This window comes from Mustelus asterias, chromosome 12 (genome assembly GCF_964213995.1).
Source record: "Mustelus asterias chromosome 12, sMusAst1.hap1.1, whole genome shotgun sequence".
NCBI lineage: Eukaryota > Metazoa > Chordata > Chondrichthyes > Carcharhiniformes > Triakidae > Mustelus > Mustelus asterias.
The window spans coordinates 42,066,438-42,089,676 of NC_135812.1; the positions used below are offsets into that span (position 1 = coordinate 42,066,438).

General features: G+C 43.0%; 1 protein-coding gene across 3 annotated transcripts in view; it reads left to right on the forward strand.

Moving 5' to 3' along the window:
- lig3 (ligase III, DNA, ATP-dependent) overlaps window positions 1-23,239 on the forward strand; it is a 59,593-nt gene that overhangs the window by 22,835 nt on the left and 13,519 nt on the right. For all 3 annotated transcript variants that reach the window (XM_078225089.1, XM_078225086.1, XM_078225087.1), the window contains exons 6-13: window positions 1,115-1,281; window positions 6,111-6,188; window positions 11,124-11,292; window positions 12,007-12,162; window positions 14,578-14,709; window positions 19,018-19,097; window positions 20,597-20,684; window positions 22,762-22,839. In XM_078225089.1, the coding sequence (XP_078081215.1) occupies window positions 1,115-1,281; window positions 6,111-6,188; window positions 11,124-11,292; window positions 12,007-12,162; window positions 14,578-14,709; window positions 19,018-19,097; window positions 20,597-20,684; window positions 22,762-22,839 (948 nt within the window). The remainder of the gene's footprint in view (window positions 1-1,114; window positions 1,282-6,110; window positions 6,189-11,123; window positions 11,293-12,006; window positions 12,163-14,577; window positions 14,710-19,017; window positions 19,098-20,596; window positions 20,685-22,761; window positions 22,840-23,239) is intronic.

A 23,239-nucleotide genomic window follows, 5' to 3' on the forward strand; every position in this document is an offset into this window, starting at 1 on the left:
ATTGCAAGTTTTGTCTTTTGTTGGATGTTTGTAGGCAGAGATTTGCAGCGTGATCGTAACATTTTACAACGATGGCCTGTCTTGTGTTGTGTACTTTGAACACTGACAACTGGGGTGCAACTGCACAAACTCATTTCAGTTAGAGCACTGACTGCCAGGCTCACAGCCAACACAGAGAGAATGTCAAACTGCACCAGGATAAATCTGGCAATCTATTAGAACGAAAGGAGCAACCTGGAGTGCTTCAGAAGGCATTCCAAATCGTTTAAAGCTGTCCAATAAAATGGCCTTTTTATAAATAAACGTTGTCTTTGTGCTGCAACCTTATAGCTGTACACAAGAGACTTGTGGGTGGGAGTTTTGTACAAACACCAAAATGAAGGCAGGCAACAGTCTGTACTGTTGTGCACTTTTATTGTAAATTTAACATTTTATTTTTATTTGAAGAGTTTTTTTGTTGTTGGACTTGGACGAAAAAATTGCACCTACATTTAAAAATGTGAAAATATTCTAACCCAGCGCTGACAATGAAAACTAAGCATATTGATGGAAAGAGAGTGAGTGCTCCCTGCCTGTGTTTTGTAGATGACTGGGAATGATTTTTTTCAATCGAGCTTTCATTGTCTATATTTATTTGAAGACTTTCCCATTTGATTCAGAAACTGGCTTACATTTGAAGATAAGGATGCTGCCCAGGATAATCAGGAATTTATTTTCACTGTGTTCTGCCACCAGGTGGTGCACCATTCCCAATTTGGACTGCAGCCAGGAGGCTTAGCACTGCTAGGGATGTTTAAATTTATTTATTAATGTCACAAGTAGGCTGACATTAACACTGCAATGAAGTTACTGTGAAAATCCCCTTTATTAGAGTGGCCAAGGTAACCCTTCAATCAATTCTTTTTCCCCTCCCATTTCTCTCTTATCCCCCCCACAGCCAGAAGCTCCACGTTCCATGCTGTTTCTTATTTTGGCTGTTTGATTAATCATGCTTATTGGTATCCTCTTTAAATACTAGCCATTGCTCAGTGGCAATGCAGTTGTATACCTCTTGAGAACACCATAATGTCGTAATATGCACCAAATAAATAAATCTTTCTTGCTTTCACTCTAGGGCGATGTCTCTGAAACTGTGCGCATCTTTTTTGAAGGGAGTCAGAGTTTCCCTCCAGCCCATAAAAGCATAATGACAATTCAGGAGGTGGAGGCAGCTCTCACCCAACTGTCGAAAATGACCAGGGAAGAAGACCAACAGAAGGAGCTTCAGATTATTGCTTCAAAGTAAGTCTTGGCTTTTAGAGATGTCTAGTACCCCAGTAAAGTCCTCCTGAGGTCCCCAGCATCACAGCCAGTCTCCGCCAGTGCACCTCATTCTATGTATTATTCAGATAAGCGTACTGGATAACGCAAAGGTCATGATCCCTGAATGCATCCTTGTTGCGGTGCTGAAGTCTTGTGGTCCAGAATAGCTGAATCTCTAACCCAGCTGTTCCTAAACAGCCAAAATGAGGCGTTTTTGTGACAATTGTCCATATAAGCCCTGCCCACAAAAGCCAGACAGATCGTATCCAATCACCACATCAGTCTACTCTGCTATCTACAAAGTGATGGAAAGTGTCATTGACAGTTCTATCGCATGGCATTTAGTTACCAACGTGGTCAGAGTGGTTGTTGCCCTTGTCATCGAGGCAGCACCTGATTGAACGTGGCATCAAGAAGCTCCAGTAAAATTGAAGTCAGTGGGAATTGGGGTAAGTTCCTCACTGACTGATGAAGCAGAGCGGGACATGGTTGTTGAAGGCCAGTCATCTCAGTCCCAGAGATGTGCAGCAGGAGCTCTTCAGGATGTTGTCCTAGGCCCACCTGTCATCCTCTGCTCCACCAGTGACCTTCCCTCCATCACTAGGTCACAATTGGGGAAGTTTACTGATGATTGCAGTGTTCTGTTTCATCCGCAACTCTTCAGATAATTCAGAAGTTTGTGTCTGTATACAGCTGGACCTACATCATTATCAACCTTTGGCTGGTAAGAGGCAAGTAACATTTGTGCCAGGCAACGACAGTCTCCAAGAGAAAATCTAGCCACCTTCTCCTGACATTTGGTGACGTTACTATCATATTGATCAGAAATTTAACTGGACCTATACCAATGCCATGGTGTCAAGAGCAAATCAGAGGCTGGACATTTTGGAGTGAGTAACCTGCCTCCTGACTTCCCAAATCTGTCCACCATGTACAAGCCCAAGTAAACAAAATAAATTCAGTCATGTTATCGTCACTATTTCCAAGAAGCTTGCTCATTGCTAATTAATTACTTCTCATCAAAGTGTATCACCTGCTTTACGACATGCTGTTTGAATGCATGCAATTCAGGAGTGTGATGAAATACTTGATGTATGCAGCTTCAATAACACTAGAAGATTGACGCCCTTCAGGACAAAGCAGTCAGCTTACTGACACCCCATCCATCACTTTAGACTCTCTCTGCTTTCTCCATTTGTGCAGTTTGTAACAAGTACAAGATGTCTTTTTTTCTATCCCACTCTGATAGTTCAGATTTTGTATATTAAGTGACTTTATAGACGTGGTCTTGGCTCCTCAACCTCTAGAGTACCCTCACTGACCTTTATACTTGGATAACCTATGATAATGTGCCCAGATTAAACACACAGATAACGTTTTCTTCTGTTCAGCTGCTGAGTCTATCCAGTATCTCTGCAAGATCTTTTTCAGATCTTCAGAAATTGCAGCATCACAATATCAGACCTTGTTTCAGATTAATGACCAAGCATATTGATTGAACGAATCGTACAACAGTAAACATTTATAGTGGATGTTATTAATTTAACTCAATAAATGTTCAATCTTTATGCTAAACAATTTAATAGCTGATCTTTGAAATACAATATTATCTCATTCTTGCAGCTAAATAGCCTGACCAATTTCTCTGAAGGGTCCATACTGACTCCTTGTTGTGTACAGATTGGCCAAATGAAATGCCACCCAAACTGTCAGCAAGGCTCTGGATTTGAATTTCTTGTCACTGTCCTTTGTTTTATGAGCCTTCTCTTTCTGTTTTATATTGGCCCCATCTACTTAAAGGAACCACAATTGCATCATCTTGGAGTTTGTGGGTGGAGGGTTTGTGTATTTCTTTGATATTCTACTCAGTAGCTTTGTGAATAAATTCCAGCATTGGTCCATAGATTGATCAACTCGTTTCTTCCTCATCCTGTCAAAGTTTACCTTTACAATCCTCCTTTCTCACCTTTCTTCCAGTTAAAAATAAATTCAGTCATGTTATAGTCACTATTCCCAATTAATTACTTACCATTAAAGTGTACCACCTGCTTTATGGCATGCTGCTTGAATGCATGCAATAAATCTTCCTTTTTCTCTATTCCAGTTAGTATCCTTTTAGTGTAATGATTGGCCTTTGTGAATCAAGAATATAAAATGATATAGGAATAGATATTGTTCTCTGCAGCTGTGACTGGGAATCTCGAAGGCTGTGTTGTATGCCCGGTACCACTATAAAGGATGTCTTCTCATGGCTGGAAGAGAACTTGGAGCTTTAAGGGGAGGTTGCAGTTGCCATGGTCCATTTGGGATAGGAATATGAATAAGATTGTGCTGAGGGCAACTGAGGAGTTATTTTCCAATTAATAAGTAGAACCTCAGAACTAGTAATCTTTGGAATACAACCTGAGACATGTGCAAATTGATATTGGGTCAAATGGTTCAGAGTTGAATGCATGGTTCAAAGAGTTGCTTCAAAGGGTGCTCCGGTTTCCTCCCACAGTCCAAAGATGTGCGGGTTAGGTTGATTGGCTATGCTAAAATTGCCCCTTAGTGTCCTGGGATGCGTAGATTAGAGGGATTAGTGGGTAAAATATGTAGGGATATGGGGGTAGGGTCTGGGTGGGATTGTGGTCGGTGCAGACTCGATGGGCCGAATGGCCTCTTTCTGTACTGTAGGGTTTCTATGATTTCTATGAGTTGTGTGGGAGACGGACTCCCAGCATTGGCACAAATCCTTGGGTAAGAGGGAGCTGCTCCATTGTGGACTGACTCCACTTGAACTGGGCTGCGACCAGTGACCTGGCACATCAAGTAACAAAGTCTGTAGGTTGGGCTTTAAACTAAAAGAAAATGGGGCTGTGGAGGGGTGGTAGGTTCAGGGTAGAGGAACATTGAAAATCTCAAGAGAAAAGTCAAGATTGTAGGCCAGTGTAGTAATGAGCAGAATGTGACAGAAGGAACAAAGCTAATATAATCATCTTCATGCAGACTGGGTGTAGTATAAATAGAAGGAGCTGCATGAAAGCCAATAGGGGCACGTGGGGGCGATGGTGATATATTATCATGGATATAGGATTTGTTAAAGCACTAAAATCAGTGCAGGAATAATGCTGCCGAGTTATTGTTATTGGGATTCTGCAAGGATCTGTGCTCTGTTATTTACAATCCATACTGATGATTTGGATGAAGGGACTAGTGAAATATATCCAAATTTGCTGATAGTACAAAGCTAGACTGAGGAGAACATAGGAAACCTGCAAAGGGAAATAGATAGGTAAGAAGGAGACAGATGGAGTATAATGTGGGGAAATGTGTGGCTATTGACTTTGATAGAAAGAATGAGGAAAGTTTTCTTTTAAATGGTGAGAAAATATTAAAATGGTCTGTAACCTCCTGGCTTCCCAGTGTCGAATTTGAATGGGGGTACCCCAGAGATGCACTGGGGAATCCCTTTTGGAAGTTCCCAGGTAAGGGTGGAAGTGTTTACCTAGTAATTGTCCAGAGGCATTAACTTCCCCTGGACAATTGTGCTTCGCTGGGAACCATCCGATAAAGCAATTTAAATCGCTAACTTAAGATGGTTCTGCCAATGTTATATTAATAATTACTATGAAGGAAATAGAAGAAATAAAAGCACTTCTAATTTCAATGTAACTGTTTATAAAAACTTGGAGTGAGCCCTGCGCAGACCTCACCCCCCCCCCCCAACGTTATTTCTCACCCCCCCCCAACGTTATTTCTCACCCCCTGTACAAGATTCCCCAGCCCCCATGTCCAACACCCCCATTGTCCAAACTCCCACTTGCCATTCATTTATCTTAGTCACTTCTCTTCTCCTTGGCCTGGTATTTTCAATGGGACATTTAAACATACCTGCTTTAAGGCAACTAGTGCCATAGGAAAGGGGTGGCTCCTCCTTTGCTCCTTGTCTTCAACACTTTGTAGCTGGAGCCATGGATCCGCTGCGCTGCTTGAATCTCACCCAGCCTGAATTAGGAAGCTTGGGCAGGTGAGACAGGCTTTTAAGAATTTAAGTGTCGGTAAGTCGGCATGGAGTGGCAGATCACTGTTAATTACCACTCGCGGAAGCTATTGCCCATTGCCAATGTTCAGAGGGATTTGGATGTCCTTGTACACAGAACATAGTCAGCAATGCAAGCAATTAGGAGAGCAAGTAGCATATTGGCCTGTATTGCAAGAGGGTTGGAGTACAGCAGTAAGGAATTATTTCTGCAATTCCATAGAGTTTTGGTAAGACCACAACTGGTGCACTGCCAATTTTGGTTTCTGTACCAAAAGGAAGAATTTACTAGCCTTCCAGCAAGTATAGTGAAAGTTTACTTGATTGATCTCTGGGATGAGGGGTGATTGAATAGAATGGGCCTGTACTTTCTGGAGTTCAGAAGAATGAGAAGTGAGCACTCGGAATCAAGTAAGGCTCTGAGAGGCTTTGACATGGTAAATGCCAAGCGACTGATCTCCTGGCTGATGAGTCTAAAGGGATTTGCCATTTAGGATTGAGATGAAGAGCGATTTCTTGGAGGATTGTGAACCTATGGAATTCTGCAACCCAGAGGGCTAGGATGCTTAGTGTTCGAATATAGTATAATCAAAGCTGAGAGAGATTTTTGGGCTGTAAGGAAATTGCGGAGTATCGCGATTAAGTGGCAAAGTAGAACTGAGGTTAAAGTTCAGCCAAGATCCCATTGAATGGTGGAGCTGGTTTGAGGAACCTTAGAATCTACTCCTGCTTTTATTCTCCGTGTCCTTCTGAATGAAACTACAGTATGGTCTTTTGTGTCTTCCAGATGTACAGCCAATGATCTGAAATGCATTATCAGGTTGATCAAGCACGATCTCAGAATGAATTCTGGAGCAAAACATGTGTAAGTGTCTGTTCATTTATAATTAGGAAAGGAGTATTTTTTTAATAATGTTCTATAATTGTAGGTTTAAAGTGGGACATTTTAATGTACCGTTTTCATTTGCTTGTGAATGCTTTTGTTCAAACTATCCTGAAGACTCTCATTTCTTATCTGCAGAAATACTTTGGTGTACCATTCCTCAGCTGAGAGAGTTTGTGGGTGACCTGTTGCAAGCTGTATCTGGCAATTATACTATTAAGACTTACCACTTTCTGGAACTGATTTTGCATCTAAGCATGGCAATCAAAGATGCTACGTTACTGCATATGATCGGTTTAGACAAGGTAGACAAAGCAAAGCTGTTCCATCAGCTGATGATGCAGAGACTAAGAGAACGCAGATTTAAGATTTTGGGAAAGCGATGCAAGGGGAAATGTGAGGAAGGACTTTTTAATGCAGCAAATGGTAATGAGCTGGAACTCGCTTCCACCACCCTCCACAGCAACAGAGGCGATGGATCATTTCAAATGGAAATTAGATGGGCAATTAAGGAACATAATCATGCAGGGTTATGGGGATGGACCCAGGTCATGGGGCTGACTAGATTGCTCTATAGAGAGCCAGCATAGACTCGATGGGCTGACTGGCCTCTTTCTGTGTTGTTTTTGACTCTGTGTTGCATTATGAGCAGTCGACTGACCTTGGTAATACTGTCAGCCCTGCCATCCAGAGAGCTTTGTTCCTCAAGGTTTAATTTTAACTTTAGAAAAGAGTTTTCAGAAGATTTTGGCTCTCTCCTAACATGTGAGGGAACCGTGGTTTACTAAGGAGGTTGAACCTCTTGTGAAAAGGAAGATGGAGACTTATGTAAAGATGAGACGTGAAGGCTCAGTTAGGGAGCTTGAGAGTTACAAGTTAGCCAGGAAGGACCTAAAGAAAGAGCTAAGAAGAGCCAGGAGGGGACATGAGAAGTCTTTGGCAGGTAGGATCAAGGAAAACCCTAAAGCTTTCTATAGGTATGTCAGGAGTAAAAGAATGACGAGGATAAGATTAGGGCCAGTCAAGGACAGGAGTGGGAAGTTGTGCGTGGTGTCTGAAGAGATAGGAGAGGCACTAAATGAATATTTTTCATCAGTATTCACACTGGAGAGGGACAGTGTCGAGGGGAGTACTGAGATGCAGGCTGTTGGACTGGATGGGATTGATGTTCATAAGGAGGAGGTGTCAGCAATTCTGGAAAGGGTAAAAATAGATAGGTCCCCTGGGCCGAATGGGATTTATCCTAGGATTCTCTGGGAGGCTAGAGAGGAGATTGCAGAGCCTTTGGCTTTGATCTTTGTGTCGCCATTGTTTACTGGAACAGTGCCAGAAGACTGGAGGATAGCAAATGTTGTCCCCTTGTTCAAAAAGGGGAGTAGGGACAACCCTGGTAATTATAGACCGGTGAGCCTTACTTCTGTTGTGGGCAAAGTATTGGAAAGGATTATAAGAGATAGGATTTATAATCACCTAGAAAGGAATAATTTGATTAGGGATAGTCAGCACGGTTTTGTGAAGGGTAGGTCGTGCCTCACAAACCTTATTGAGTTCTTTGAGAAGGTGACCAAAGAGGTGGATGAGGGTAAAGCGGTTGATGTGGTGTATATGGATTTCAGCAAAGCGTTTGATAAGGTTCCCCATGGTAAGCTTTTGCAGAAAATACGGACACATGGGATTGAGGGTGATTTAGTGGTTTGGATCAGGAATTGGCTAGCTGGAAAAAAACAGAGGGTGGTGGTTGATGGGAAATATTCATCCTGGAGTTCAGTTACTAGTGGTGTACCGCAAGGATCTGTTTTAGGGCCACTGCTGTTTGTCATTTTTATTAATGACCTGGATGAGGGCGTAGAAGGATGGGTTAGTAAATTTGCGGATGACACTAAAGTAGGTGGAGTTGTAGACAGTGCGGAGGGAAGTGGCAGGTTACAGAGGGACATCGATAAGCTGCAGAGCTGGGCTGAGAGGTGGCAAATGGAGTTCAATGCGGAAAAGTGCGAAGTGATTCACTTTGGAAGGAGTAACAGGAATACAGAGTACTGGGCTAATGGTAAGATACTTGGTAGTGTGGATGAACAGAGGGATCTGGGTGTCCATGTGCATAGATCCCTGAAAGTTGGCACCCAGGTTGATAGGGTTGTTAAGAAGACGTACGGTGTGTTAGCTTTTATTGGTAGCGGGATTGAGTTTCGGAGCCAGGAGGTCATGTTGCAACTGTACAAAACTCTGGCGCGGCTGCACTTGGAGTATTGCGTACAGTTCTGGTCGCCGCATTATAGGAAGGATGTGGAAGTGTTGGAAAGGGTGCAGAGGAGATTTACCAGGACGTTGCCTGGTATGGTGGGAAAATCGTATGAGGAAAGGCTGAGGGGCTTGAGGTTGTTTTCGTTAGAGAAGAAGGTTAAGAGGTGACTTAATAGAGGCATACAAGATGATCAGAGGATTAGATAGGGTGAATAGTGAGAGCCTTTTTCCTCGGATGGTGATGGCTAACACTAGGTGACATAGCTTTAAATTGAGGGGTGATAGATATAGGACAGATGTTAGAGGTAGGTTCTTTACTCAGAGAGTAGTAAGGGCGTGGATTGCCCTGTCTGCAGCAGTAGTAGACTCGTCAACATTAAGAGCATTCAAATGGTTATTGGATAAACATATGGATGATATTGGAATAGTGTAGGTTAGATGGGCTTTAGATTGGTTTCACTGGTTGTCGCAACATCGAGGGCCGAAGGGCCTGTACTGCGCTGTAATGTTCTATGTTCTATTTCAAAGACTCTATACTTGAGTTTTCACCAAGTTCAACGGATTGCCTGGCAAACTTTTATTTGCTGCTTTCAATAATGTCTAATGTGCAGCAATACAAGACTTTAGGTGGCACAGTGGTTAGCACTGCTTGCCTCACGGCGCCAGGGACCCGGGTTCAATTCTGGTCTTGAGTGACTACCTGTGTGGAGTTTGCATGTTCTCCCTGTGTCTGTGTGGGTTTCCTCTGGATGCTCCAGTTTCCTCCCACACTTCAAAGATGTGCAGGTTAGGTGAATTGGCCATAGTAATTGCCCCTTACTGCCCCAGGATGTATAGATTTGATCGATTAACTATGGTAAATGTGTAGAGTTATGGGGATAGGGTGGGGGAGGGGCCTGGATAAGACGCCCTGTCAGAGAGTTGGTGCAGACTTGATGGGCCGGATGGCCTCCTCCTGCACTGTAGGATTTCTGTGATTTGCTGCATCCCACAATGCTTGCTGTGGGACACCTGACGTTCAGGGTCGTTAACTGACTCCCATGTTACATTGTTGCTTTTGTGTAAATACACAACTGAATTATGTGTTGTTCTAATTGGGAATGACAATGTTGACTCACTTTTAACATTTTTCTCCTTTTCAAAAGTCTCCTTTTTAAGTTTTTCTTTCAGTTTCACAATATTTATCTACATCAATATTTTTCGATGAAACAACGGGCAGGGTGCAATCTTACCAAAAACGAGCCAAACGAGCGTGAAAACGGGAGAGAATCGTACCCATTGTTTTCACTGATCATATGGCACTAAGTGCAAAAAAGTGTGATTCACACAATAGAGGGAGTAGATGGAGTCTATTCTTGCCGGAAAGTCAGCTGCTCACACTAGAGTGCGCTATTGCACATATCTCTGTGTTCTGTGCAACGGAACAGAGAGATCCCCCCTGGGTTATCGGCCCAATAAACTGCCCGACCGCCGCCTTCCCAGATATTGTCCCGATAAGTCCCCTCCAAAGGGGCACTGTCTTCCCAGTATGAGGCCAATCATGCCAGAAATCCAGGGCCAGTAAGATCACAAGAGACGAGAAACCGGGCCCGAACCCTGTTTTCCCCTTTTTCGCGATCTTACCACTTGGCCACACTGACCGGCGTGATGAGCTGGTAAGATCGCGCACCCCACCACCCCCCCAGGTCTTTTTTGGTATTTAGCCAACTCATTACTTCAGTAACTACACATTAAAAGTACTTCATTGGCAATAATAAGAGACCCCCAAGTGATCGTATAAAAACACGACTTAAATGAAAGCCTTTCTGTCTTTCACGTCGAGACTTGTATTTTACAATGGTGTTGTTGCATTTTCTATTCTTTACTATCATACATCGTCTTGGCCCTCATTTAGGTGAACCATTGTGACACTTCAAACTATTGCCGCTGCTAAGCTCAATTTTTGGCTTTGAAACTCAAGACTCCATTTCGTCCATTCCCTTCATCTTGAAAAGTTGTGATTTCTAATCTTGCTATATCTAAAATGATTTTTTTTCCATTATTACAGAATACTTGGCAATTCGCTCTTGCACCATCATTTAGTTCACAACAGCAAGGCAAGACTCACCAGTCTGGTTGTATTGATGCATGAATGCTCAACATGCCCCCAGCTGTAGTGCTATACTATTTCCTTTGTGCATTCAGTTGCTTCATTAGTAATTGGGAAATGCCCGATCACTGTTCAGATGATTAATTCCTTTCATTGCCACATATCTGGCAGTACCTATTTGTCCTGTTTTTTCCATATGGGCTCTTTCAGACAGGTTACATTTTATAGTCTAGGTTACATTTTACTGAGTTTCAATGTTGTGTAACCAATTGCCATTCCATCAACCCATTCTCTAACCAAAATAAAGTATTCTATTGTTAATGTGGGTTCCCCTCCCCATTAACTAGTTCATTGATTGTGGCCCCACCCGTTCTTTCAAGACTTTGTGCTTATTTTTGCACCGCATTTCAAATCAAAGAAGTGTTCAAGATTTGGAATTTTAAGCCAACTTTCCAATCTACTTTGACAGTTCTTTCAGATACCCTGAATTTTCAGGTTAACTAGCACTGTTTGACTGGTGTTGATCAAATACACCAACTTCACTGGTCATTCTTTTAAGTTGCAAACCAGGTTGACTGTCCTTTTAGGTTGGATGCCTTGGACCCCAATGCTTACGATGCATTCAAAGCCTCACGTAATTTGCAAGATGTGGTTGACCGTGTTCTCCAGAATCAACAAGAATCTGAGCAAGTACCAGGATTGAAGAAAATTCTCAGCGTCAAGGCCAACCTTCTAACCCCAGTACAGCCTATGCTGGTAAGGAAGCGATGATAATCTCAACGTTTTTTTCTCCCCCATTTTGGCTTTTCTTTACAAATATTAATTTGGCTGAACCAATACGAAATGTACTGTAAATTAAATACCAGGCTGTGTTAAGCAGAGTAAGTTTGGACTTGTGGTTTTATATTCAACCCAGTACGTTCAGATCCAGATTAGAGATGTTCAGGCCTGAGTTTATGTTGGGCTTTGCTGGGAAATTGTGGTGGTGAGACCATAGCAGGTGGGGAATTTAATTTGATGAACTAAATCTGAAATAAAAAAGCTAGTACTAATAAAGGTGACCATGTAACCCCCAGATTGTTGTAAAAATTGATCTGGTTTATTGATGGGAATGGAGCCACTACAATTGTTTCCCAGTCCCAGGGATGCTGAAAATCAGTTCCAACAATTAGCTTTGGATTCCTAACTTGCTCCCCCAGAAACCCTGATACAATGCCACAATTTCAAATACCTGAACTGCAACTTTTCAGCATTTCACCTCATTCCCTTCCCTGCAAGATTGGCTTGAACACAGGTAGTTCTTCATGATGAGAAGACTGTATTGTAGAAAATAAACCTTACCAAAAGGACGAGTGTTTAATTTTTGACCACAGCATCCTTTGGAAGGTACTTGACTCTGTGATAAGAAATTTTTAAGCTTTTTATCTTCCTGCAGATTTGAAAGAAATCTAAATTTGTTTCCCTATTTAGGCTGAAGCTTGCAAATCAATTGAATATGCCATGAAGAAATGCCCAAATGGAATGTATGCAGAAATCAAGTATGATGGGGAGAGAGTTCAGGTGCACAAGAATGGGGACACCTTCCAATACTACAGCAGGAGCCTGAAACCTGTGTTGCCGCATAAAGTGAGTAACTCATTCCTTCTTCCAAAGGAATTAATCTTTACCCTTTTCCCATTTCTTGCTGCAGAAAGAGAATGCTTTTTTTTGATTGATTTATTATTCTCACATGTATTTACATACAGTGAGCATGTACAGACAAAGCATACCGTTCATAGAGAAGAAAATGAGGGAGTGCAGAATGTCGTGTTACAGTCATAGCTAGGGTATAGAGAAAGATCAACTTAATACGAGGTAGGTCCATTCAAAAGTTTGATGGCAGCAGGGAAGAAGCTGTTCTTGAATTTTTTTTCTCTCTCCATTGCTGGTTGGGGAGGTGACGTATTTGAAAGTTCACAACCTACCTTGGAGTTCCTGATTTTAATTTTCCACTTTCTCTGCGAAGCAAGTTCTTTCCAAAGACAGTAATTAATTCTGGGCTGTCGGCCCCTTCAAGTATTTTGAAGCAAATTACAGGAGAATGAAGGGAGGTTCATTCAGTATCTGATTGTTGTAAGTGCCTCGGGCTTCTTGCTTGCTGATGATGCTACGTGCGGAAAGCGGAAAATGTTCTATTCTCCAACACTGATATTTATAGCAATTAACAAGCATGACATTCCATTCACTTAATCTAACCAGATTGCAGCTTTTAATATGCTTGATTATTTAAAATTATCTTAACCTGTTTGAATTACTCTCCATTTATTTTGAACAGATACGTTTGTATCTGCAGCAATGTTTTAGAAGTGACTTCTTCACACCAGCCTTCCTCAGAGAGATTGTCATTGTAGTGAGAATTGTGCCCAATATGGGCAGTTTATACTATAGACCTGTGTCCAATTCCTGATGGCTTGAGACCGCCAGACTTGTTTGCTTATGGTGTGCGAAGGAGGAGATTTTCATACCAATAAGCTTCTGAAGTAAAAAGACAGTGTTCATAGGTGCTCTACACCCAATTTCTCCTATCTCTGAAATTCTGTGGCAGACTGGCAGCTGTTATCTGTCCCCAATGCATGGGTATGTTGGTGATTGTTGCGATAGAATACTGAAAACACTGAACCTCTCAAAATGCCTACACATTTTTGACCAATACACTCATAATTATGAATTTCCATTATTATCTACATACATTATAGTTTTGACCAATATTCTCATAATTATGAATTTCAGTGTCTTGTGTCGGAATAGCCCTAGGAATATGATCAGTGTGACTGCTGGGATAATCTGATCTCTGTGTGTGGTGTGTCCTTCCTCATGTTTTCTCTCACTCATTCTCGAAGCTATTACAAAAATTGAGCAATCATAGAACCCCCACAGTGCAGAAGGAGACCATTTGGCCCATCGAGTCTGCACCGACTCTCTGGCAGAGCATCTGGCCAAGGCCCACCCCTCTGTCTATCCCATAACCCCACACATTTATCCCGCTAATCCCCCTATCCTATACATCTTGGGACATTAAGGGGCAATTTAGCATGGCCAATGCACCTAACCAGCACTTTTTTGGACTGTGGGAGGAAACCGCAGCACCCAGAGGAAACCCACGCAGACACGGGGAGAACGTGCAGACTCCACACAGACAGTGACCCAAGCTGGGAATCGAACCCCGGTCCCTGGTGCTGTGAGACAGCAGTGCTAACCACCGTGCCACCCTAGCTTCCTTTGCTGGCTCCCAAGTTAACAGTTCGCTCTCCTTGGCTTCTGTTCCTCCGTCCTTCAAATCTGCCAGCATCACCCTTTTCAACTGGCACCTCTATCTTTGCAAACTGGTGCCCCATCTCCACCTTCCCTTTCCTCTCGAGACCTTGTATTACAAAAAGTCATATGCCCCTGAATATTTAGTCCCCAGCTTTGATCTCCTTGTAACAACACCTCTGTAATGGCTATAAGATTATACCCATTAACCTCAATTTATGCATTTATTTTATGCTGAATGCTACATGCGTATAAGTAAAGAGCCATTAATTTTGCCTTGTTACCATTTTTCCCCCTTTGGCCCTACTTGCTGTTGTCTTTTTATGTTTATACACTCTGTCCCTTCCTGTCACACTGTAATTATCTAAATAGTTACCTTGCAATTCTGGCATATCCTTTTACCTTGTAAGCCTACCCATCCTTTTCCAGAACCACCCCCCACCCTCTATGTAGTTTAAAGCCCTCTCTACTTCCCTGGTTATGTGGTTTGCATAGTTATGGTGTTAAACTGTTAGCTGAAAAGGAAGAATGTGTAGGGTTACAGGGAGAAGGTGGGGTATTGGTACAAGGTGAGTTGCTCGTGTGGAGAGCCGGTGCAAACACGATGGGCCAAATGGCCTCCTACTGCACCGTAATAATTCTGTGACTTATTAAGTATGCTCTCGTATTGTGGTATGATGAAAGTGGACCAATCTCCGTAGTTCCATTGTTGCAGAAACTAATTTTGCCTTTTTTGATTTTCCCTCCTAGGTTGCTCATTTTAGGGATTTTATTCCCAAAGCTTTTGTAGGAGGTGACAGCATGATTTTGGATTCTGAGGTGCTGCTGATTGATACGCACACTGGGAAACCACTCCCCTTTGGAACACTAGGTGTCCACAAGGTAACGTGATGAAAGGGTCCAGATCTAATTTGTTCCTGTTATGTTTACATTGATTGAATGGCTGCTTCACAGAGGTTTTGGAAATGCACACACGAATGCTGATGAGGCCAGCAATTATAACCCTCTCTACGACCATGCTGGCTGAGAACTGCAAACCGCACACGTTATAGCACCTGACTTTGGACCCCTGTGATCTACTTGCCATAGTGACATGTTGCCTTTAACCACAGAGCTTTGGATGAGAGGATTCAGACTTCTGAACTCAATGCTGCTGAATGCAAGATCTTTGATATTTAAGAGAGATATTGGCTGCAGAGAATGAATGTATCATTTTTAAAGTAATAAAACCAAAACTGTTTCTGTATCTGAGAATTTCTCACTTTGGACCATTGAGAGGGTAGGCATCTCACTGCATCCAAGCAATGTGTAAGGGTAGATTACAGAGCAACAGAGACTGAGGACAAGGCTGTCTAGTTGTTCTGCTTCTTCAATCAAGCAATACAATTTGTTGAACATTGAACAGCTCCTCTATATCATCTTAACCATCATGTTCATGTTCTCACTCTCTCCTATGAATTCACTGCCACTTATCCCTAATTCCCTCCATGTAAGCACAATAACCGATATTCATCGCCCCTCCCTTGGACTTGCCATCTCGCATGACCTCACTGCTACCATCAAAGCAATCATAGATAATGCCATTTGCAATCACTTCCTTGTATCACTCCCTCTCCACTGCAAATCCCCCTTTCCTCTATCTACCTTATTTCCTTCTGTGTCTGCCCCTGGAACTATTATCCTCTAATTCACTTGATTCTGCAATTTCAAAATCCCATATGTGTGTATAGCCCGCTATTTATCATGACATTTCTGCAACAGCTAATTTGCTCAACTCCACCGTCATCTTCAGTTTAATGCCCAAGTCCATAATAAAACCATCATGCTCTCTCGCTCTCCCTTTAGCTTCAATGAACGCAGACTTGAATGGATATGGAATGCCACATGGTATAGCCATGCACCACCAGATCTGGCTAAACCACATAAAGCACTTTGTCTCTTGCTCTAGTTTGCTAAAACTGCTCATTACCAGGATCACCCTACGGTGCAATGATGACCCCCAGCTCCCTTTCTCTACTGCAAACCGTCTTCATGAACTTGCCTTACCTGTATTCTTCACCCTTGCCTTCAACAAGGTGGCATAGTGGTTAGCACTGCTGCCTCTTAGTGTCAGGGACCCGGGTTCGATTCCCGGCTTGGGTCACTGTCTGTGCGGACTCTGCACGTTCTCCCCGTGTCTGCATGGGTTTCCTCTGGGTGCTCTGGTTTCCTCCCACAGTTCGAAAGACGTGCTGGTTAGGCGCATTGACTAAATTCTCCCTCTGTGTACCGGAACAGGCGCCAGAGTGTGGCGACTGGGGGATTTTCACAGTAACTTCATTACAATGTTAATGACACTAATAAAAAAAATTTTTTTTAAAATAAGTGCAGGAACTCATCAATTTCTTTCTATCTAAGGCTGAGACCATCAATTAGCTGCCACTTCTCTAACATCCACGAAAGTTCCCATACTCACAGCCTTGAATTTGCAAAGCCTTCTAGTTTCTTCATTGTCTCCCCTCATAGCTTATCTGAGTTAATCTTGTCCGTGAGACCCACCTCCTGGTCCCACTGCCGTAATTGCCCCTCTCTTCATAAGATAACCATCTCCAAAATCCCTTTCCTCTCCAAAGTCCTTAAACTTGTTGCCTCCTGTACTCTTTTTCGGAACTCTTTTTGAATCCCTCCAAAACAATCAGGTTTCTGCCCTGGTCACAGTACCAAAACAGCTCTCATCAAAGTTGCACATGGATCCGAATTGACTGACAAAAGTAAACTGTCCATCCTCATTCTTCCTAACCTGTCTGCAGCCTTTGACAGCGTTGATCACATCATCTTCCAATGCCTCCACCATTACCCACTAGGAGGACTGCACTCATTTGCTTCCTTTCTTAGTCCTTCAAAAGTGGACAGGGTAGTTTCAATAGTTTCCCTTTCTGCTGCTGCACCATTGCTTCTAATGTCCCTAAGGGCCTATCCTTGGCCCCCGCCTGTTCCTCATTCATGTGCTGCCCTTTGACATCATCCGAAAACATACTATTACACGTATGCTGCTGACAGCCAGCTCTACCTCACCAACACCGCTCTCAACTCCTCTGTTGTTGCTTTGTTAGACTGCTTGTCTGACATCCAGGATGAGTAGAAAGTTCCTACAATCAAATATCGGGATGATTGCAACCATTGTCCTTAGCACCTACTTCATAATCTTAGCTAGTGATTTCATCCCTCTGTCTTGCAACATCTGAGATTGAGCATGCAAAAGTAAAGTTTATTTATTAGTCACAAGTAGTCTTACATTCACTGCAATGAAGTTACTGTGAAAATCTTGTAGCCGCCACACTCCTGCACCTGTTCGGGTACACTGAAGGAGAATTTAGCATGGCCAATCCACCTAACCTGCACATATTTGGACTGTGGGAGGAAACCGGAGCACGTGGAGGAAACCCACGCAGACACAGGGAGAACGTGCAGACTCCGCACCGACAGTGACCCAAGCTGGGAATCGAACCCAGGTCTCTGGTGCTGTGAGGCAGCAGTGCTAACCACTGTGCTGCCACTGTGCGTGTTCCAACCTTGGTATTCCATTTGATCCTGAGACAAGCTTCTGATCACATATTCACATTATCATTAAGATTGCCTATTTTCACCTCTACATCACTTGAATACACCATTGCCTCAGTTCATCTGTTCCTGAAACTCTTTCATGCCTATGTTACTTCTAGACTTGAATATTTCAATGCACTCCTGACCAGCCTCTCTCAATCTATCCCCTGTAAATGTGAGGTCATCCAAAACACCGCTACACATGTCCTTAATGGGTACCAGGTTTGTTCACCCATCATCCCTGTGTTTGCTGACCTACAGTGGGTCATGGTCAAGCAACACCTTGGTTTTAAAATTCTCACCTTTGTTTCACATCCCTCCATGGCCTCACTTCCAGTCTGTCTCATTTCCTCTCGGCCAGCAACCCTCTAGATATCTGTGCTCCTCTAATTCTGGCCTCATGATTAACCCCCGATATTAAATTGCTCCTCCATTGTTGGCTGTGCCTTAAACTGGTTGGGCCCTAAGCTCCTTCCCCAAACTCTCTCTCTCTGGTCATAAAGTGATTTGAAAATTCTTCAGAATTGTCGGCTGTACAAAGTGGAAGGGACGCAGGATTTGTGCCTGAACTGTAACAGCTGATTTCATCTCATGAACATAACAAAAACAGAAAATGCTGGAAAAACTCAGCAGGTCTGACAGCATCTGTTGAAAAGGGAACAGCGTTTATTCTTGGAGTCCAGGGACAGAATTTTCACGTCCTGCCTGCCACGGGAATTGTAGCGGGCGGGACATGGACCATGCAAAGGTTCGTTGACCTTGGGTGGGATTTTCTGACCTTGGGCCGAACGCAAACGCAAAATCCCACCCCAGATATCTGATAACTCCTGTTTCTCCCTCCACAGATGTTGCCAGACCTGCTGAATTTCTCCAGCACTTTCTGTTTTAATTTCAGATTTCTAGTATCTGCAGAATTTGCTTTTATTCAACTGGTTGTCTACAGTTTCAGCTGCCTGGGTTAGGTAGAAGAGACTTCAGATGAAGTTCTCATTCCTGATCATTATCTAGCGCACCCATCTGGACTAATTTGGCTCATCTGGGATATATCCCAAAGCCGTGTTTGCTGAAGATGTATAGGCCCATTTATAAAGAATGGTGCTGAGGTGAGGTAGCGGAAGGTTGCAGATAGTGAAGCTATAGAATCATAGAAACCCTACAGTGTAGAAAGAGGCCATTTGGCCCATCGAGTCTACACCGACCACAATCCCACCCAGGCCCTACCCCCATATCCCTACATATTTACCCACTAATCCCTCTAACCTACCCATCTCAAGACACTAAGGGGCAATTTTAGCATGGCCAATCAACCTAACCCGCACATCTTTGGACTGTGGGAGGAAACTGGAGCACCCGGAGGAAACCCACGCAGACACGAGGAGAATGTGCAAACTCCACACAGACAGTGACCCAAGCCGGGAATCGAACCCGGGTCCCTGGAGCTGTGAAGCAGCAGTGCTAACCACTGTGCTACCGTGCCGCCCCGAAGTTCAGCAAGAATCTGTGTCTTGAGTCTGAAGGATGGAAGTGGAACATTGTTTTGGACAAGTGAACAGTAGAACTAGAATTAGTTCAACAAGCCATTTGAATTCTATTTTCTTCTGTTTCCAGAAAGCCGCCTTCAAGGATGCTAATGTTTGTCTTTTTGTCTTCGACTGCATCTACTTCAATGGAGTCAGCCTCATGAACAGGTTTGTACATCCCTTATTAAGTCTATGTACAGTAGGAATTTCCTTGTGATCCTGGGCCTTAACAGACACGATGGAGCTTATTGTATAATTGGATTACTGTCTTTATGTTGTGCCAGTGACACTCACTCTACACTCTCAAGTTGCTGATGAAACAATCCCAAAAAATAAACTTCTTAAATATCCAAAAGCTGGCAACCAGAAAGATCCTTCTTAAAAAAAAACAGAAAGGTATCTCTGTTCATCAGTGTTATGATCCTTGACCAGACCCCAAGCTGTTGGTCAGATTTGGTTAGGAACCAATAACGTTTTGTTCAAAGTAGACAAGTTTGTGATTGAAGCCACTTGCTCAGTGAATAAATCCATGGGTTTTTAACAAATAGTAATGAACTTTACCATACCAGTTCAGAAAGATAACAATTTACAACACCTTATATTCAGGCATTCAGGGTAAATATGAGGTACATGTGAATTAACAGGCAATTGTGGGTGAACACACTGCACTCCAGGTAACATATGTGACCAAGACAGAGTCCACATTTCTCAATAACCAACCCAGATGTCAGTAACACTGAGAATCAGTCACTATCACTGAAATTTTGTTGATCTTTCTCCCTCTCTCTCTCACGAGGGATTTCCCTCTTCACCTTTGAAGATCTAACCTGGGAATTCTCTCCAAAAGTCATTCCAACTCAGATGGCGTCAACAATGGTCCACCTTGCTGAATTTCAATCTCAACTCCTGAGATTCTGTTCCTGAGTTAGCACTCAAGCACCCATTCGCAGGCTCTTGAGCCGCACTGAGCTGAGCACCACTGCTCCAAAGGGATACCATTGCCCCAATGGCCTGCAGCGTTGAGTCACCAATCTTGCAGCTGCCTTCTTGGATCTTCATGGCTTTTCCTGAGCACTTTTCACTTAGGCTGATAACAGCGGCCCTTTTCTGTTTGGAACCTGTTTCTCTGTTCACCTCTCTACCTTAACGGGGACCTGTGTCCATCTCTTGGCTTCTATCTGGGACTTTGTTTTGGGTCCTCTCCCTGCTTCCTGCCTGGACTCTTGCTGGCAATGGTGCTCAGCTCCTGGTCACATAACCTGTGTTTTCACGCCATCTTTCAAAGTACACAAAAGTGCAGAACTGCGTGTGTGTAGCCGCTCCCAGGCTGCGTATGCATAGAAGTACTAAGATCCATTGGGAGTTGACATTCTCGACCTTTCACTCTCAACAGTAAGGCAAGTTTGATTTTGGTACACCAGCCTTGGTAAAATTGGCAGATTTATCCTTGGTGGTGCTCCAGATTGCGTGGACATTCCAACATTTTCTCTTGGATCATTTAGAAATTTGGCTCCCAATATTAAAAAAAAGGGCTCAATAGCTTCCATCATCTCCTCAGAAACCTGCACTTATAATAAATGGAAGAATGAGCTAGACTGGCCCAGTGGCTTCCTTTATGTGCACTTATCCTTGTGATTTATTTAAATATGCCTTTTATGTCTTTGCAGACCAATCAGTGAGCGAAAGCAATTTCTTAATGACAACATGGTTGAAATCCCCAACCGGATCATGTTTTCAGAGATGAAGCATGTGACTGTGAGTACAGTCATGTTTTAAGTGGCACCTTTTACAAATGCCTCACAATGCTGCGTGTGGTCATTACTGGAATGGTCTGGATTTTCATTGTTTGCTTTTTGGAATGGTGTTCAATGATGAAGATAACACCAATTTATTTGAAGGTTTTTTGAAGTTAGTGATCCAATAGCACGCACGAGGATCTGGATAAGGTGATCAAACAGGAGGGAAATACCTCAAGATAGATTTTATATAATTTAGCGTTCTCTGCGTAAGCTTGCATGATGAGGGTGCATATTGGGAATCTGGGTATGATGCTCTGCATATCCCAGAAGGTTTCTGAGTGGCAAATCTGTAATTCTATCATACTTCTGTGCCAAAGAATAAATTCATAAAATCTGCTCCGCAGGGTGGGATTTATCCCCAGTGGGATCCTCTGGTCCCACCAACGGCGCATGCCCGCTGCAGGTTTCCCAGCAGCATGGGGATTCAATAGAAAATCCCACTGACAGTGACTGGACTGAAAGATCCCACTACCGGCCCACCTCCCGCCGCTGGGAAACACCTGTGGGGAGGCCAGAGAATCCCTTCCATAGCCTTTGTACACCCCAACACAGATCTAAATGATCTGAATGCCCTTCTGTTACTCCTTGTTACTTCAATTTCTTATATTGCCAGTTATTTAGGTTTTTTCCTGATATTTTGGTTAAAATCCAGGCACTAATTGGTCTGTGGCTTCAGCCAGAGCTTCAGACATTGATGCCAGTGGATCTTCTAAAGTGGGTTATACAGATTTTATTTTTCAACACACTGAGGTGCCATAACCTGCTGGAACAGAATGGAACCTCTGCCACATGTTATACATGTCCCACCATGCAAACAAATGTGAACTACTGGCAAAAAAAACAATGTACAGGTACAGCTTAAAGGGAGCATTGATCTCTCTCTTCTCAAAACTCACCTCTTTGACCAAGCCTTTAGTCACCCCTCCTAATATTGTAATATTTCAGTTTCTGGCTCCGTGCACCTGTGAAGTGCTGTGGGATGCTTTCCCAGATAAAAAGTGTTAAATAAACACCGGGGGTGGCACGGTTGTTAGCACTGCTGCCTCACAGCGTCAGGGACCTGGGTTCGATTCCCGGCTTGGGTCATTGTCTGTTTGGAGTTTGCACGTTCTCTCTGTGTGTGCGTGGGTTTCCTCCGGGTGCTCTGGTTTCACCCCACAGTTGAAAGATGTGCAGGTTAGATGAATTGGCCATTCTAAATTGCTCCTTAGTGTCAGAGGGACTAGTAGGTTAAATACATGGGGTTATGGTGATAGGGCGTGGGTGGGATTGTGGTCGGTGCAGACTCGATGGACCGAATGGCCTCCTTCTGCACTGTAGGATTCTATGATAAATAGAAGTTGTTTCTTTGCCACTTGCTGTCAACTGGTGATTCTACTGCTCTCCACCTAAGCCTCATCTTAATTCTGCAATAATAACATTCGTTAACATTGGTTATCCTGAACACACAATAGTACCAAAAAATGGAAACCAAGACTATAAATATTGTATATCCACTGATTGCTGTCTAGAACTATTTATTAGAGATGGCAATGCAATCCTGAAGGTTTTTTAAGTATAAATCTGACAGGTTCTGATAAGGAAAACTCTTGCTTATATCACTGTTATAAAGCCGTATGCAGTTATCCTCTCCAATTCATCTCCTGTCTTTTCACACGACCTGTGATGCACTTGATGTGCCTTTATCTTTGGTTCCTTTTTTAAGGAGTGGATCCTGGGTCTGTAAAGTTAGACACTGGCGAGTTCTATAGATTCGGCTTGTGTTAAATAACCAATGCCTTCATTCATTCTAGTCAAGTTCATTCACTCTAAAATTGCAAGAAACCAAACTGTTCTGTGGGGAAATTGCTCACCGACCCTCTTGTTAGCTTATGTAAATACTTGAAACAGAATTCAAATCAAGCAAAGTTGCAATTTTGACACATTACTGAAATAAATTAGTCTTGGACCATCTCCGTGGCTAATCAGTTTATTCGAAATAATATGTGTACATTTTACTGATTTTTAAAAATCTTTGCACCCTGTTTTTACAGAGGGCCTCTGATCTGGGAGAAATGATTAATCGAGTTATTAGAGAGGGCCTGGAGGGATTGGTACTGAAGGATGTTAAGGTGAGATAATCTCAACATGGTATGTTACTGTAGCCCTGTCTTCTCTAAGTGGGCAGAATTGGCTGGACTAATGGGCAAAGTATATATGTATTAAAGTAATCAAACTGTGCCTGTATCGACATTGTCAGTTGTATGTGTCTTCTTTAAATTGTTTATTCTCGGGTTGTGGCAAGGATGGCAGTTATTGCCCATTCCTTGCTATCCTTGTGAAACTTGACTGGCTTGCTAGGCCACTTCAGATGTCAGATGGAACCAGACTGATTCCTGGGATGGCAGGATTATCATATGAGGAAGGCTTGTGTTGACTGGGCCTGTATGGAGTTTAGAAGAATGAAAGGGGATCTCTGAAACGTATAAATCTCTGACAGGCTGGATGCAGGGATGTTGTATCCCCTCCCGG